The sequence below is a fragment of the Syzygium oleosum genome, unplaced genomic scaffold (genome assembly GCF_021117445.2).
Source record: "Syzygium oleosum isolate NSW1041296 unplaced genomic scaffold, Sole_v2.1 Sole_v2.14, whole genome shotgun sequence".
Classification (NCBI taxonomy): Eukaryota; Viridiplantae; Streptophyta; class Magnoliopsida; order Myrtales; family Myrtaceae; genus Syzygium; species Syzygium oleosum.
The window spans coordinates 10,255,378-10,271,315 of record NW_026607498.1 but is presented as its reverse complement, the minus strand read 5'-3'; the positions used below and the strand labels follow the sequence as shown (position 1 = coordinate 10,271,315).

The 15,938-nt window shown below is 42.3% G+C and overlaps 3 protein-coding genes and 1 long non-coding RNA gene across 7 annotated transcripts; 1 reads left to right on the top strand and 3 right to left on the bottom strand.

The window, feature by feature from the left end:
• Nucleotides 1–357: 357 nt before the first annotated feature.
• On the bottom strand, nucleotides 358–1,601 carry LOC130139820 (uncharacterized). The gene is made up of 2 exons (XR_008817884.1): nucleotides 1,154–1,601; nucleotides 358–1,015 (listed from the first exon to the last, which is right to left on the bottom strand). It is a non-coding gene; the product is annotated as an uncharacterized LOC130139820 (long non-coding RNA).
• Nucleotides 1,602–1,607: 6 nt separating this feature from the next.
• Nucleotides 1,608–2,402, top strand: LOC115686489 (protein LITTLE ZIPPER 2-like). 2 transcript variants are annotated; one of them, XM_030611808.2, is made up of 2 exons: nucleotides 1,608–1,742; nucleotides 1,886–2,402. In XM_030611808.2, the coding sequence occupies exons 1-2, from the start codon at nucleotides 1,624–1,626 to the stop codon at nucleotides 2,100–2,102; spliced, it is 336 nt and encodes a 111-aa protein (XP_030467668.1). In that variant the 5' UTR covers nucleotides 1,608–1,623; the 3' UTR covers nucleotides 2,103–2,402. The 2 variants fall into 2 exon arrangements, with proteins under 2 accessions (XP_030467668.1, XP_056173511.1); XM_056317536.1 differs by having other exon boundaries at nucleotides 1,874–2,402.
• A 1,306-nt stretch (nucleotides 2,403–3,708) lies between these two features.
• Nucleotides 3,709–6,328, bottom strand: LOC115686490 (uncharacterized). Its single transcript, XM_030611809.2, has 5 exons — nucleotides 5,905–6,328; nucleotides 5,253–5,331; nucleotides 4,590–4,658; nucleotides 4,386–4,503; nucleotides 3,709–4,147 (listed from the first exon to the last, which is right to left on the bottom strand). Exons 1-4 carry the CDS (start codon nucleotides 6,240–6,242, stop codon nucleotides 4,396–4,398), a joined length of 594 nt encoding a protein of 197 aa, XP_030467669.2. The 5' UTR covers nucleotides 6,243–6,328; the 3' UTR covers nucleotides 3,709–4,147; nucleotides 4,386–4,395.
• An 802-nt stretch (nucleotides 6,329–7,130) lies between these two features.
• Nucleotides 7,131–9,829, bottom strand: LOC115686488 (probable sodium/metabolite cotransporter BASS6, chloroplastic). Of its 3 annotated transcripts, none has more exons than XM_056318102.1 (9): nucleotides 9,578–9,829; nucleotides 9,375–9,465; nucleotides 9,191–9,281; nucleotides 8,825–8,958; nucleotides 8,548–8,741; nucleotides 8,222–8,474; nucleotides 7,892–8,145; nucleotides 7,734–7,816; nucleotides 7,131–7,495 (listed from the first exon to the last, which is right to left on the bottom strand). In XM_056318102.1, exons 1-9 carry the CDS (start codon nucleotides 9,711–9,713, stop codon nucleotides 7,424–7,426), a joined length of 1,308 nt encoding a protein of 435 aa, XP_056174077.1. In that variant the 5' UTR covers nucleotides 9,714–9,829; the 3' UTR covers nucleotides 7,131–7,423. The 3 variants fall into 3 exon arrangements, with proteins under 3 accessions (XP_056174077.1, XP_030467666.1, XP_030467667.1); XM_030611806.2 differs by having other exon boundaries at nucleotides 9,191–9,291; nucleotides 9,433–9,465; nucleotides 9,578–9,827; XM_030611807.2 differs by having other exon boundaries at nucleotides 8,877–8,958; nucleotides 9,191–9,334; nucleotides 9,433–9,465; nucleotides 9,578–9,674.
• Between the last annotated feature and the right edge of the window lie 6,109 nt (nucleotides 9,830–15,938).

Here is a 15,938-nt window from a genome sequence, read left to right as displayed (position 1 = left end):
TCAACCTGAACCTTGAACTGTTGCAATCGCCATCCTCCACCTATGCTATGCGTGTATAGTAATAATTTCATGTTGACAACAACCGATTGAGGAGCATCATCTCTCTCTCTCTCTCACGCGCCCGCGCGTGCGCGCACGCACATTTATTGTCTGCGTGATTCCTGTGCCCAGGTGCACTTGCCGGCATTACTAGAAAGTCACTGCATTTCACCCTTGGAGCTAGAAACATTTCCAGAATTGTGCAATTGCCGAGGATAGAGAACCCCGAGGCATCTGCTGGAAGCTGCAACGATAGTTGACAGTTGCCGTGACAGAGTCACGCAGAAATTTTTTCTCTCTCGCAAAGACAATCAAGTGACAGAATTCGGCGGGTTTTCGTGATAATGCTAGAGCAAGACCAATTTGATACAGTAGACCACAACAAACTAATTGAAGACTCAAACTTAATCCTCCAGCAGATAACAGATGTTCCCAAACTACTACCTATCAATGAATGGATGCTAAAGGCTGGAGATGACGGCTCGACCTAATTTTACACAAAACATACTCACAAGAATCGCTGGTAACTCCTGAAACGGGGTTTCCTCGTCATTAAAAAATATAAAAATAAAAAAAACTAAGGAGAGAGACGTGGTAGTACAGGTAGCCCCAATAACATGGATAGAACCTCAGTACACTTGGTGAGAGCACTGACGACAATGTTTTCTATGTGCCCTTTTTCAGTATGCCACAGAGTCGTAGGGTTACCAACCTGTGGATTGGGACACTGCACCAAGGAGATGAACACTGCAATCCAATTTGTGGGACAACAGGAGCTGGTTGAGATGGATATCATCCTCATGAAATTGCAAATATGCATCAAGAGCTTCACAATGAATATCACCAGACAGCTTTTCACTATCACAGTCTAATGATAAGTCTCTTGCAGAGCTTATTTTAGTATGATGTCACAGCCATTCTACTTTCTATATCACGACCAACAGCACCAATAGGGTGAAAATCTCCATAAGGTCACCTGTAATCAGGTGATGAATTCTCAGTGAACTACAACAAACATGCATAAAGATAGTGCTAGAGATAAATTGACCAACAAATTCAACTTTTAAGCCTGATAGTGCTAGAGATACATTGACTGCTTTAAAAATTAACTTACACAGATATGGCAACTCATTTGTTGTCTTGAAATCACGGCTCGTCTAAAAACCCACTTAGAATTCATCACATCAGAATGTAAACCAGCCATTGTACCTTTAACATTGCTCTCTGTGTCATTCTCCCAAAGCAACAGCTGTATTTTTTAACCTGAACCTGTCATTTGGAGAAAATCCAAGGAGAAGAACAGCTACAAAAGGCTCTTTCTTCCCTTAAGAAGAGAAGAATATATGAGGTTGCCTTTCTCTACTGCCATCATTGCCCAAGAAAGAAAATGTTGAGCAGCCAAGTCCAGACCCTCTCTCTCTCTCTCTCTCTCTCTCTCTCTCTCTCTCTCTCACATACAAACACACAGAGACAGCCTGCCACGTCAGCACACGAGCTCTCCTTTAAATAAGAGCTTATATTCCAAGATTGATTCCGTTCACCATACCCTCTCAATTCATCTAAAAAAATCATCTACTTCGGAACATGTCTAGCGAAAAAATGTGTTCTAACAATGAAGAAATGATGCCTTCTCATTCCTTCCACTCTTTTGACAAAAGGCGACAACCGAGAAGATCGAAAATTCAAGTTCACAGGTTAGCAAGGTATGTTTCAAGTTTAACCATTCTCACAATAGTGTTATATCTTCCTCTTAAACCAACACTATTTGTGCCTTTTTATTAGTCCAGCACTCAAATCTCCCTCTACTGGTTAATGCGGAAACTTACTTGTTTAGCCCTTTCATCAGGAGGAGAGGTGAGCAAAACGTGGAGAAGGACATGGAACTACAGAACTGGAAGCTGTACTTTGTGAACCGAACTATCATTGAAGAGAATGAGAAGTTGAGGAAGAAAGCTAATCTTCTCCATCAGGAGAACTTGGCCTTAATGCTGGAATTCCAGAAAAAGTTCCCTCATCTACGTCACAACCCAGCAGTTGATTTCACATGTGCAATCGAGGGCTGATATTGAAGGATGCACCCTATTATGATAATTAAGCATGGTAGAGGCTGATAAAAATGAAAGATTATGCTATAAAGCAAGTGAGTTAGTGTAATTGTTCAAGGTAGATATGTTATCCAGTCATTGCCGTATGTATGAACCCCTCCCCTTATGCTGGATGCTGCCTCCTGAACTTATAAACTACTCTTAGAGATGGACTTTCACCATAGTCAGAATCTATGCAGCTTGATGTGCAGACAACTGAGTTCGTTGCAGTTTCAATCTGGGGTAATCATGATATAGTTCAGTTTTTCAATTTTCTAATTCATAGATAGAATTTCCATTGAGAAGATATTGAGAAAGATCAAGAATTGTCGCTATCTCCCAAATTGACAGACTCAAATCAATTTAATCAACTGAATAATCAGCCTTAGGAAAATATTCTGATATAATATCATTCAGCAACTACATCAGCGATCATATATCAATCTTTACTATCTTTATCTACTTTCTGCTTTCCATTCATGGCTTTCTGTCAGAAGGTCAGCAATCATGAAAACATAAGCTCGTAACAAGAAATATATATGGAGAAAACACTCGCGAAGGAATTTCAATGTGTGCTAATTTGACGAACAATGCTTCAAAACCTTATAAAAAGAGAGTACTCGCGTACAAGATCAATTGCTATGTAGGTAGATTCCAGATTCCAGTGACGCCTGACATTATCTGAAATGGAAGCTGCTAGTGACAAATATATTAGAAGAAACTCAGAGACCAGTTGTTCCTACTTCGAGACCAGCTAAAGATAATGTGAATTTCAAGCAAATTTCGTGAAGAAGTTTTTGGTACAGAAATGTTGGTTCTAGCCTTGTCATGCAAGTGATTTTTGCTGTCAAAATTTTTTCCATTACTCACCTCAGTTCAAGATTCATAATTTTCCCTATTGTATCTGGAAAGATTTTCTTACTTTAAAACACATGAGGTCATAAGAACACCCAAAAGTCTTATATTACTAGAGTTGTGTAAAAATGAATGAACATATTCAGGCATCCTCCCCACCACAAGCCTTATCTTACTAGAGTTCTATGACATGTAACAATGAACAAACATATTCATGGACATGCTCTTTAAATTAAAGGTCTGGCCAGAGATTATGCGCACACGGCAAGAGCAGACCAGGTGGCTTGTGGATGTGCCTCAGTGAAACAAATAGATGCTAATTACCTATCTCACTTAAAATAAGTATCGCAAACACATGCATCGAACGATACGCAGGATGGGGAAAAAAACATTTCAGGAATTTTCAGCAGTAGGAGTACGCATTTTGTGCCAAATTCCTTCAGTTTACTTCAGTCACTTTCATTTGAGCACATACGTGCAGGAAGTCAACATAATGCTGTTATTGCAAGAACATAATATTCTCTTCTCCCCACCATCCACAAATCTAGTGTAACAAATCTTCCGGCACTGCATTTATGAGGAACAAGACATACTGGACACAGTTGAATTTCTCGCAAGCAAGGTCCAAAATACTCCAAACATATTTGACTAGGATGAACAAATGCATTACAGCATTAACCAGATTATGATTTATTAAGCAAGGTAATCACACGAGACAATGAAGAAGAAATTAGTCAACTAGGATTTATTAACAAGGTAAAAGCAAAACATATTTCCAGATTTACATAGATGTCATGTTACAAGCTGAACCTGATCACACACCGATTGGGAAATGGATTTTTCTCCAATAAGAAATTGGTAAGTCCACAGATGAGGCAACCAGATGACAAATCCAGACTCCAGAGATGCATTTGAATGAAGCCTATTGGAAAGCTGGCACCAATCAATTGATCTATACAAACTTATCAGAAACTTTGAATTAATTTCACTGTTATGAATAAATACGAATACATCATATAAATCAACTCAAGGAAATTTCGAAGGGTCCAGCTTTTCCAGCATCTCTTGCATGATGATTAATTCTATATCAATGTAATCCGTCAAGGACCATCGAACTCAACCTCCACCAGTGAGACGGCTCCTAGCATCATGAAAACTCATGGTCATTCCTGCCAAAGAAGGGTCGTCACACATTCTGCACGTCATCATATCTATCCTTTATAGAAGATTTAAGATGCTCAATAAGAATTCAAAGTTAGAGAATCTAATTATTTATCAGGAGAAGGTTAGAAATCTACTTAGCATGAATGGACCCCCCAAAAAAAGGTCTTATCCAGTAGAGTATGTGATGAAAGGATATGGAATATAGGCAGAAGACCACATTAGGCACATAGGATGTGAAGGTACCATGAAAACTTCACAATTTTCCAGAGCGCTCCTCTGATGCTCTGTATATGCGGAATGCCGCAAAGCACATTGTTGCATTTCCTATCACAGTCAATGCTGCTTGAAGGGCCACCAATACCTATAGAAAATAGAGACAACGTATACTCAGTAATGACATCCTCTAGCAATGTTTAGACAAATTCAACATGAACACCGAGATAATACCTCCAGGGATTCAGAGTTATAAAAGAAATGCCATGTGCATGCACAAAATGCTCCGCCAAGCAACGGTACCTAAATCAACAAAGCAAAAGATATTACAATTACATGGTAAATACAGATGAAATAAGAAACCAGATTATTGCAGAAGTAAGATATTTTGTACAAGAGGAGATGATATTGTGTAGCCACTATCCAAGCAAGTTGATTGACTGTAAGTAGACTATTCAAGAATCTCAACTCCAATCAAAGAACAAAGTGATGTAAATATACTAAAGATGTTCATTAACAAATACAATTAAGAAGTATGATGATAATGTGGTATAGACAAATAGACCAAAATCTCAACATGGAAAAAGAAAAAGAAGATAGCGAGTGGAAAAGTACATCAGATTTTGGTAGCTACAAAGAACAAGGTTAACGAAAATGAAAAAAAGCAAGTTCCTTGATATAGATAAAATATTTCAAACCTTTCTTGTATCGTGTTCATAACCCTGAGACAAAATCTGTACGGCATATGGTTGCTACAATAAGGACCACACCTCATGACACTTTTAGTGACCACTTGAACTTGGCTAATGAAAATTCGTCTAGGTTCATATTAACAGCAGGTCTTTCAGTAGATACACCGCAAAAGACAATCCAGCACAGGGTATCAAAGTCACTCACCATACCCCATGAAAGACCTTTCCAGGACTCATATCCAGACACTTCTCCATATTGCCACACCAATGCCATAGCTGTGATCCTAGAGACAGATTGAACGAAATATCATCGCAACAAATTTGTCCACATAAACAGACGGTATTTCAGTTCAGTTAAGTTGCATCCTCGTCGTATCTCCTATAAATACTAAGGATTAACGGCAATGATGACAAAGCATTCAATTCCAAGAGTAGGCAAACAAGACAACTTAGAATAATGATAAGAAATATCGTGTTTTGAAATCTCGAGCTTCGAAAATTCTCTTCTTTGCTTTGCGTACAGATGGGCAGAAGTATGTCGTAATTACACATTGCACGATCAAAGACAATTTCAACATTCTTTACGATTATGCCGAGTCGCTGCCTCCAAAAAGCTCGAAGCTTTAGCTGCCTCTATTCATAGCATTTGCTTCCAAGTTCCAATGCTGGCCAAGAGCTCGTCATGTCAATTTCGAAAGCCAGAAGCCAGAAATCTGACTAGCGACCAGAGGCCTCCCCAAAACCGAAAAGCTCTTAAGCAGATCCGAACTCGGCACGAAACGCACGAACTCTCTCTACGCTCGATCGAAAAAAATCGCCACGAAATCGATACAGCACGACACGATGCACGCACGTACCATTCGGCGACGCTGGAGACGTGCACGGCCCAAGTAGGCAAGGACAGCGCATTGGCGGGCTCGGCGAGCTGGAGAGAAGGAACGACGAGGAGCGAGGCCGGCTCGGCGGCAGCGGCGGCCGACGCGGCGCTCGCCAGCGCCAGGGCCAAGCAGCCGGCGCCGAGCAGACTCGCCGCGGCCAGCGAGCCCCTCGCGGCGGCGGCCCGGGGGGAGCTCGGCGAGGGGGCGGCTCCGGCGCGGAGGCGAGGAGGCGGCGAAGGAGAACGCGATGAGAGGACGGGACGCGTGCGGCGGAGAGAGGGTAGGCAGGCGAGAGATGCAGCGGTTGATCCCGCCATTATCGCGCTTCGGTGGAAGCTGAAGAAGAAGAGTGCAGGGAAGTTTTCTAGTTCTGCGACGTCGGGAACTGTACGGATGCTCTTCTTTCTTCTGTTTTCTTTTTTTGTTATTTTATTTTTATTCATCGTTAAAAGATTATTAGATATTTGAAATTGAAAAATAACAAAAATACGTGCACCCCAAAATTTAGATTAAATAAAAAAATAAAAGTCTGTCCAAACAGGCCGTTAACTTATCAAAGTTTGAAAAATTTTCTACGAATGATTCATTTTTGCAACTATAACTAATATTCTTGCTCTCTTATACTTCGTCGTTGGAACTTTTTACCTTATAGGTTATTGTGCGTATTCATCCTACTCGATTAAAATTAAAGACCTATTAATAAACACAAAGACACTTTTATCATATACAAGAACATAAATTTCCATATATTTTCTATATTGCTGTTAATTTTACTTGTCTATTATGATCTTAATCGCAAAGAATGAGATTTGAATCTGACACCAGTGAGAGAGAATTATGACGCGTTATTCTATGACCTTAGGCTCTCCTGCCGGATTTTGGGAAGTGGCTCTTCTAAGGTCCATATCATTTGGTATTGGAATCATCCGCCATCTCTCCTAGTTGCAATCAAGCAAGCACCCTGTATTGCAAAGTTCGTTAGGGACTAGCAAAAGGCTAGTGCAAAGCCACCATGACCCGACTTATTGACTTTATCTTGCCGGCGAGCCCCTATAATAAATAAATCCCATGTTGGATTTCCGGAGAGAGAAATCGTCGATGGCACTCGAGTGAACGATCTTTAAGAAATGCAACACTCAAGCGAATGAAAAAGAGTCAAAACACTCAAATAAGTATCATACGAAAAATATGACACTTGAGATATTCTTACCCTTAAATTAAACTTTATTGACTAAACTCGAACATCTCTAGTAAGCATCCGAGGCATAGCCAAACATTCCTACAACGGCAGTCTGCAACCATACATAGGTTTTCGACAATATATCAGTATCAAAGTTGGAAGAGAATATCGAAATCAGATTTCACATAAAGGAACATTGCCATCTCTACGTCATTTTCCTATGCGTAACCTCCAAAAGTCAATGAGCTTGCCATCCAAGCCTGCAAACTGGAGGATCGAAGTCGAAATCATGGTGAGCATTTCCCAGGAGGATCTGCTTCACTGGCCGGTCGCTCTTCTCCGAGCCCAAAGCATGACGAGGGAGAAGCCCATCAAAGACATCATCACAGTCTGCACATCATAGGAAAAAAAGAAAGGCCACTCCTCAAATATCTGCATGTGTCATCAGAAACGCAGGCTGCAGGAATTCTTTGATCAAAGAGGGACGCGACAATGCAGGAACATTGACTTATCATACTCCACTTTCTTCAGGAATCAATACAGAAGTTAGCTCGCATTTGCTATGAGATGAGTGACATTAACTTATCAAAAAGGATAGAAATAAACTTCCGTTGACATGTTCACTTACAGAGATAGCTGGAGGCACAGCCACAAGTGGATCTTGAAAGAATCTGTTAGCTAGAGCGAGCGCAAGAAGGCTGCTCTGCATTCCTGCAAACGATACTTGCTATTAAGCGGGAGAAAAAAGAAACCCCTCTCCTTATTTCGGATGGATAAAGGAGGCACCTGTCTCAAAGGATAGTGTTCTTTGCAATGCCTTTACGTCAGGAGCCTTCTGGAAGATGAAACCGGGAAGGAAGTATCCAATGACGAATGCAGACAGATGAAATGCTATAATGAGTGACAAGATCATCAAACCAAATGAAGACATGATGGAATGAACGTTTATTGCAAGAGGTGCTCCAACGCATAGAGCCGTCACAAAGACGGAGAGTGGCGGCAAAAGTGGCCGTATGGCATTACAAATCCAAGGGACGAACCTAAAAGCAAACTATGAGAAATTAAACTACTGAAACTCCCTAGCAAATGTCCATATAGCAAAGCTGAGTGTTTAACCTATTCAGGAGCAACCCTGCAGTGATGGGTGCAATGACAATCTGCAAAATGCTGGAAACCATTCCTTTCACATCGACCGGCAATCTTTTGCCAATGAGAAGAAGTGACAACAAAGGGGTCACAAAAACAGCCGTAGCGGTAGATAATGATGTCATGACAATACTCAGAGGAGCCATTGATGGGTCAGTCAGAAAAGTAGCATAATTAGAAAGCTGAGCCCCACTCACACAAGACACCAGCATAATCCCAGCACCTGAAGTTTAGGTTCAAAGAAAGTCAATTACCAGTTCACTGGCTTTAGAGAGGGAATGGAGACTAGTACTTACCAACGGATGTTGGGAGCGAAAACATTGTTACAGACATCATGCCAAAGAAATAACCAAGAAGAGGCTTCACAATGAACTGGCCAATATAGCCAGCAAAAATAGCAGCGGGTCTCTTAAACGCTTCAAGAAAGTCCCTCTCGCTGGAATTAACCCCCACAGCAAACATCAGAAACCCTAGTGCAGGTGCATAGTACCTGAATGCAGATTCGATAACACCCATTGAGCATCTAGATATAAATTTATAGCCAAGCAACATATCTGGAGAAGATCTAGCAACCTGTTGGTGAACCAAGTGAAGGACGGCGGATATATAAGAGCCAGCAACGTACTTGCAAGAACAACATGAGGCAGAAAAGAATTTGCTTTCTTTAAGATCTCCACGATAGAAAACTGCTCCGTTGGCACAGATGGCTTAAAAAAAGACACCGAGCATCTGTTGTTATTGAGGGTTTCACATCTGCCTCAAAAGAACTACATAACACATGATCGTACTAACAGCCGCTGAACAAATAAGTAAACCGAATCTGCATTAAATATGAGGTTCGCAGACTCTTTTGGATGATGCAATTAAAATAAACAAGCCCTTCACTTGCTGTTCACATCACTCCAATATGAGGGGCGTTTAGAGAAGAACTAAATGCACCTGCATTGATTCAGATGACGACTCCCGACCCAGCTCCAGCTCGAGAGACTCCGAGAAATCCCCTGACTTACATTTGCTCGAGCCGTGTCTTCTGCTATGAACTACCAATTAGCACAAAAGAGGCTCACGCAACAATCCACAAAACTAACCACCAAGTAGAAAAAAAAAACCAAGACCCAAGAACCCAAAAACAAACGAAACAGCTTGTGATGTCGGAAGCAAATGAGGAGAACACCACCAACCTGAACAAACCGGATTCAGTGACGCCGCAAACCCTAGGCGACCCAAAAAACAAGAATCGAATCAGACCATCGCCATCACGGACCCAGAAACAACAGACGAGCGTACACCGCAAAAACACGGAAGAACACTCGAAAGAGCGCTTACTTGAGGACGAAACAGGCGAGTTTCGCGGCAAGATTGGGACTTGACAGCGCGTTCGCGTGCGGAGCGAGTCTGGGCAAGAGTCAAGGGAGGCGAAGAGCGAGGATGGGGTCTGTAAGTGCCTCGAGATCGAGTTCATGGCTTCGTCCTCGAGAGTTTTTCAAGAACGCAGACGGGACCACGATCAAGAACAACCTTAAAGCTTCCGGAGATATTTGGGAACAGAGAGAGAGAGAGAGAGAGAGAGAGGTTGTGGGTTTGACTTTGGACTCCAGTGGCAGTTCCTCGTTGGTTGGTTGGTTGGTGCTGCCGGCCTGCTTAGGAGTGAGATTATCTTTGCTTAATTTTTTTCTTAATCATTTGACTAACCAGTGAATTCTTCGGAACCTTAATTTGTCGTTTCAGTTGTTTGGAAAAAAAAAAAATGATCATTAAAAATCCTAAAACTTGTCACAAAAATATAATTGAATCATAAAATTTACAAAAAATATAATTAAATTCTAAAATTTGTCAAATTAGTTTAAATGAGTCCTAAAATTAACACTGTCAAATTTACTAATGGAAAACGCTGACATGGCGCTGACGTGACTTATTTTAATATTTTCCCTCTCCTACGTGGCTAAAACAACGTTGTATAGCTCAAATTTAATTTTTAATACTAAATTTATTTAAATTAAATATAAAAATAAGCAAAATTAAAAAAAAAAAAAAGGGAGGAGGACAAGCGGAGAAGGAGGGCTTGCCCTCCCTGCCGCCACCCCACCATCGCCAGGAGGGGCCGGTGGAGGGACAGCAGGTGGGGGTCACCGATGAGGCTTGCTTGATCTGAAGGTCATGTGTTCGTTTAATTTTTCAAACTATTCTCGCCCCAAAAAAAATCCAACATCCACCTGCACCTTCCCCCTTGACCCCGAGAGGCTTGCTCGATCTGAAGGTCTTGCGTTCGTTCCACGCTCATCGCACCATGATAGAATAATCAAAGTTTGAACCATGCTTTTATTGGAAAAAGTATCAAAAAAATCTTAAACATATTATATTAGTATCAATTTAGTTCTAAACCTTTCAATTAGATCAATTTAATCCTAAACCTTTTCACATTTGTACCAATTTAGTCCATTCGGCTAATTTAGGTAAAAAATTGCTCACGTGGACGCCGGCGTTCTTACATGGCACTGCCGACGCTGACATGAACAAATTTTATAATTTTTTTATATTTTTTTAATGTTTTTTATTTTTTCCTTTCCCAAAACTAGTTGCCGTCGGGCACGGGTGAGGGATGGCAACCCTCGCCTGGTCTAGTTGAGGGCCCCCACGCCCTCGCCCAAATCCATGCGAGGGTCGCCGCGCCCTTGCCGGCCATGGGGGAGGGCATCAAGCCCTCGCCAAGACTAGCCTGTGGCCGACAATGGTCAGTCGGTAACCTCGCCGGCCAACCAGTTCTGGGAAAAGAGAAAAAAACATTTAAAAAATCTGAAAAAATTATAAAATTTGTCTACATCAGCGTCGGTAGTCCTATGCCAGCGATTTCTGGTCTAAATTGATTGGATGGACTGAATTGATACCAATGTAAAAATGTTTAGGAGTAAATTGGTCTAATTGAAAGGTTTAAGACTGAATTCGTACTAATACAATAGATTTAAGACTTTTTTGGTACTTTTCCCGAATTTAAATCTCTTTAAGCCCCATTTGTCTCCCCAATTAAATATATCTAGCTTAGTATTATACTTAAATTTTTTAAACAATTGGCAGTGATCCTACTTATCCCACAAAATCTCACACTGTCGATCATCGTGCTCGCCCAAGTCTAGACCAACTCGAGGTCAACAATCTCAATTTTGGCAACAATCGTGGTCGAGCTTTTGCTAAATAGCTTGCGGCTAGCCGCACCCCTCATGAGCTTGAGCTTAACCTCCTCCATGATTGCAAGCTACGGGCTCAGACCGAACTCGCATGGCCTTGTCATTGTGAGCTATGAACGATCTCGTCCATTGCACTCATCACTTTTTAGCACTGGACAAGCTAATAATGTTAGTATAATAAGGGGTGATTGATTTCCGGACGGTTTGGTTTCCACCCAAGAACCGAACCGAACCTGGTGGGCCTATGAAATGTTTAATTTTTTGTTATTTGTCGTTAATGTTTAAGACGAAATTGGATAATTAAGGCGTCTTTACAATCGGCAAGTTACGTGTAACATTGTAAGTTTTACAGAAATTTTTCCAATTCATGGTAAAATTTGGTTGGAATGAGTAGCTACTGCTGTGTTTTGATTTGCTCTTATCATCTTTACTAAAGTGCATAAGTAAACATAATTGCTCCACCCTCGAAGGGCTTTCCTTTTTGAAATGAGTATATTAGGATTTCTTTTTACAGATTTTTAAGAAATAAAAAAGTTAAAAAAAGATGGTCCAAGTGGGCAATTCCACATCGAAAGCCAAAAAATCGCACCGAAATTCACCGGTTCCAATTTTATGAAAACGTGTACTGAACCGGTGCTCCCAAGAACCACTCAGAATTAGCCGATTTCAATTTTATGGAATTGGAAACTGGACCGATTTCCCTAGGAACTACTCATAACAGGCCCTTTTTTAGGCGGTCCCCCACCCCCATTATTCCTTTTTGGTCTGGCCCCACCCCCATTTGCACTTGACACCCTCACCCATGGTCAGTGACGGCGCGGCGGTCCTCACCCAGACCAGGCAAGGGTTGCTAGCCCTCACCTGTGGTCGGTGACCTCGCCGGCCAACCAGTTATGGGAAAAGAAAAAAAGAGAGAAAAAAAAGAAAAAAACATTAAAAAAATCTAAGAAAATTATAAAATTTGTCCACGTTAGTGCCGCGCGATCTTACGTTAGCGATTTTCTGCTTAAATTGGCCGAATGGACTAAATTTGCATCAATGTGAAAATGTTTAGGATTAAATTGGTCCAATTGAAAAATTTAGGACTAAATTGGTACCAATACAATATGTTTAAGACTTTTTTTGTACTTTTCCGTCTTTTATCTGATGGCTTAATTTTTTTAAACAGTTGACAGTGGCTCCACAAAATCTCACATAATAACATAGCAAGATTCCCGAGTTCAACTCTCTCTAAACCTCATTTGCCTTTTCGATTAAATATATCAACGCTTAGTATTATACTTAAATTTTTAGAACAATTAGCAGCGATCCTACTGATCCCATAAAATGTTACACCGTTGATCATCACGCTCGCCCAAGTCTAGACCAACTCGAGGTCAACGATCTTGATTTTGGCAACAATCGTGGTTGAGTTTTTGCTAAATAGCTTACGTTGCTCGCGACAGCCGCAACCCTCATGAGCTTGAGCTTAACCTCGCACGGCCTCCACGATTGCAAGCCGCGGGCTCAGACCGAACTTGCGTGACCTCGTCATCTTGTCCATTGCACTCATCACTTTTTAGCACTGGACAAACTAATAATGTTAGTATAATTAGGGGTGGTTGATTTCCAGGCGGTTTGGTTTCCACCCAAGAACCGAACTGGATCGAGTGGGCCTATGAAATGTTTAGTTTTTTTTTTTCGTTAATGTTCAAGGCGAAATTGAAGATGTTTTTGATAATCAAGGCATCTCTACAATCAGAAATTATGTGTAACAATTTAGGTTTCACAGAGATTTTTTCAATTTGTGGTAAAATTTGATTGGAATGAGCAGCTGCTGTTGTGTTTTGATTTGTTCTTATCATCTTTACTAAAGTGCATAAGTAAACATAATTGCTCCAAGCTTGAAGGGCTTTTCTTTGTGAAATGAGTATATTAGGATTTCTTTTTACATATTTTTAAGAAATAAACAAAATAAAAAAAATGGTCCGAGTGGGCAATTTCACACCTAAAGCCGGAAAATCGCATCGAAATTCACCGGTTCCAATTTTATGAAAACGTGTGCTGAACCGGTGCTCCCAAGAACCACTCAAAACTAGCCGGTTCCAATTTTATGGAATCGGAAACTGGGTCAGAACCGGCCCTTTTTTAGGCGGACCCCACCCTCATTTTTCTTTTGTGGTCCATCCCCATCCCCATTTGCACTTGTCACTTTCTACTAGCACGGGGACAAACTACTAAAACGGCTAGTGGCAACCTCGCCAATATCCTCGTGCGCACAAAAGCCCCCCCTCTACCTGTCGGACGCCGGAATTTGTCCCCCCTCCGAAATCGAGCTCGGAACCCGACGCCGTTGCCCCTCCCGTCAACGACACCGGTGGAAGATTCCGAAAAGTATTCTCCACCCCACCGTATCGCATCGCATTTTGACTTTTCCGTCCCCGGACGCCCATTTGAATTTCAAATGGGCGAACGGTGGGGATCGAGGGCCAGTTTAGTCATTACGGCGGGGAAATTAAAGGGCTATTTTTTAATTTTAATCTGGGGAGTTCGAGAAATGACGATGGTTTCGAGAACCCGCGATGAGAAGCGGGACGCTTCCACGTGTCCGATCCGACGGTGACGGTGTCCCCCGTCCCGATGCGTTACGGGAAAAAAAAGGGTGGATTGGCGACACTTGAAGGGTGTTCTTGGGCAAGAATTGAGGTTTATGAGGAATGTTGCGATCACGTAACCGATTGTTGTGTCAAACTTTCTTAATTTCCAACACAAAATTGGATTTTCAAATCTCAAAAGGGAGGGCGAAAAAAGATGTTCGTTTGATTTGTTGGACTTAAATCTAGGCATCGAACGTGCTGGTCTGCGATCGTATAGCATATTGAAACGAGACCTGCCAAACTGATTGGCCCTTTTTTTGATTGCTTGTGGTTTGCGCTTTTTACGTACTTTTATGTTTTATAGTTTTGAAATATATGATAAGACGGACGACCATCGTAATAAAATTGAAATGAGATTCGCTAAAGTAATCGACCCATTTCAATTGCTTGTGATTTGGGCATATTTTTATATTCTGCCGTAATAAAATATAGGCAATGTGTTAGAATTGGCATATCGTACGTGATGTGCTTTTATTTGTTTTTCCCTTGATAAATGGAAAAATGCTTGTATAGGCTTATCCCACATTTATGTGCACTGGATTCACTAACTTGTATAGCCCTCATTTAACATTTCATTATTTTCTTAGGATTGGAGTATTAACACGTGCATGTGGACACGTGTTGCCCGTATGCAAGGAATTGATATTTGAAAGATTAAGCAGAATCACTTTACGAAATAGCCGAATCATTAAATTATGAAAAAGAGCTATTTACAAAACTACACGATACATAACGAAAAAACCGTTGTAATTACACGTGGCGCGAGCAAAAAATACCACAAAACTTGAACATTTTCAGGAAGGACGATATCAAACAGAAAATGTCTGGATAATCGAAATATGCGAGAGATATAATAGAATTATCAGCTCACATATATGGTAATCGTGGTCTCTTGAAAATAGAAAAGTTCATTTTATTTTCCGCAACAAAATAGACAGTATAGTAGACATGGCCACGGGCCGGTTTTGGCCCGGGACCGGCCCGTTGACCGGGCCCGCGGTTCAAAACCGGAACCGGCCCGTGGCCTACGGGCCCGATTCCGGTTCAAAAAAAAAAAAAAAAAAACTGCTGCTGCAGCCCCACGTTCCCACGCCCACCTCCTCCTCCAAATCCCTCCTTCCCCCCTCTCTCCTGCGCCTCCTCCGGTCCTCCCCTTTTCTCCTCCGCCCGCCCCCCGTCTTCCCAAATCTGACCGTCGCCGCCGTCGCCCCCGCCCATGGCCGCAGCTGCCGACGCCGACGCCCCCTCCTCCTCCCCCCTCGCTACCTTGTGCCTCCTCCCCTTTTCTCCTCTGCCCGCCCCCTGTCTCCTCAGATCTGATCCCCGCCGCCGCCGCCCATGGCCGCAGCTGCCGAAGCCGACGCCCCCTCCTCCTCCCCTCCTCCCGACCCCGCCCAGCACCCGGAGGAGGAGGACCCCCCGCTCCTCCTCCCCGTCCCCGTCCCCGTCCCCGTCCCCCTCCCGGCCCCCTCCTTCTCCCCCTCGCCGCCGCCCCCGTCTCCCGCTTCATCTCCTCGCCGCCTTAAACCCCGCCTCCGCCACCGTGGCCAAGGCCGCGAAGCTCGAGCGACGACCGACGGAGGACCAGGCCTCTAATTTTTATTTTATAATTTATTTTATTAATTTTTAAATTATGAACCGGAACCTGTCGGAACCGGAACCGGCCCGGAACCGTCGGTTCCGAACAGGAACCGGAATCGGCAGTTCCTGAACCGTGGCCATGTCTACAGTATAGATCCGTTTTCCGAATTATGAACAAGAAAAGATTATAAATTAAAAAGGGATAAATTAATTCAGGGCCCCCCGAAAATTCCCATCGTTACATAGATCGATTGAGCGCCCTCCCTCCTCGGAATACGCAAGCCGGGG

What these genes read in the sequence shown, in the direction of transcription:
- LOC115686489 (XM_056317536.1), top strand. Translation starts at nt 1,624, where the DNA reads ATGTCTAGCGAAAAAATGTGTTCTAACAATGAAGAAATGATGCCTTCT. An exon ending in CAAGTTCACAGGTTAGCAAG is followed by an intron (nt 1,743 to 1,873) that starts GTATGTTTCAAG and finishes TTACTTGTTTAG; the next exon opens with CCCTTTCATCAGGAGGAGAG.
- LOC115686490 (XM_030611809.2), bottom strand. Translation starts at nt 6,242, where the DNA reads ATGGCGGGATCAACCGCTGCATCTCTCGCCTGCCTACCCTCTCTCCGC. An exon ending in GTCTCCAGCGTCGCCGAATG is followed by an intron (nt 5,332 to 5,904) that starts GTACGTGCGTGC and finishes ATCTGTCTCTAG; the next exon opens with GATCACAGCTATGGCATTGG. An exon ending in AAGGTCTTTCATGGGGTATG is followed by an intron (nt 4,659 to 5,252) that starts GTGAGTGACTTT and finishes TTGTTGATTTAG; the next exon opens with GTACCGTTGCTTGGCGGAGC.
- LOC115686488 (XM_056318102.1), bottom strand. Translation starts at nt 9,713, where the DNA reads ATGAACTCGATCTCGAGGCACTTACAGACCCCATCCTCGCTCTTCGCC. An exon ending in GCTGTTTCGTTTGTTTTTGG is followed by an intron (nt 9,282 to 9,374) that starts GTTCTTGGGTCT and finishes AGTTCATAGCAG; the next exon opens with AAGACACGGCTCGAGCAAAT. An exon ending in CGTCATCTGAATCAATGCAG is followed by an intron (nt 8,959 to 9,190) that starts GTGCATTTAGTT and finishes TCTTTTTTTAAG; the next exon opens with CCATCTGTGCCAACGGAGCA.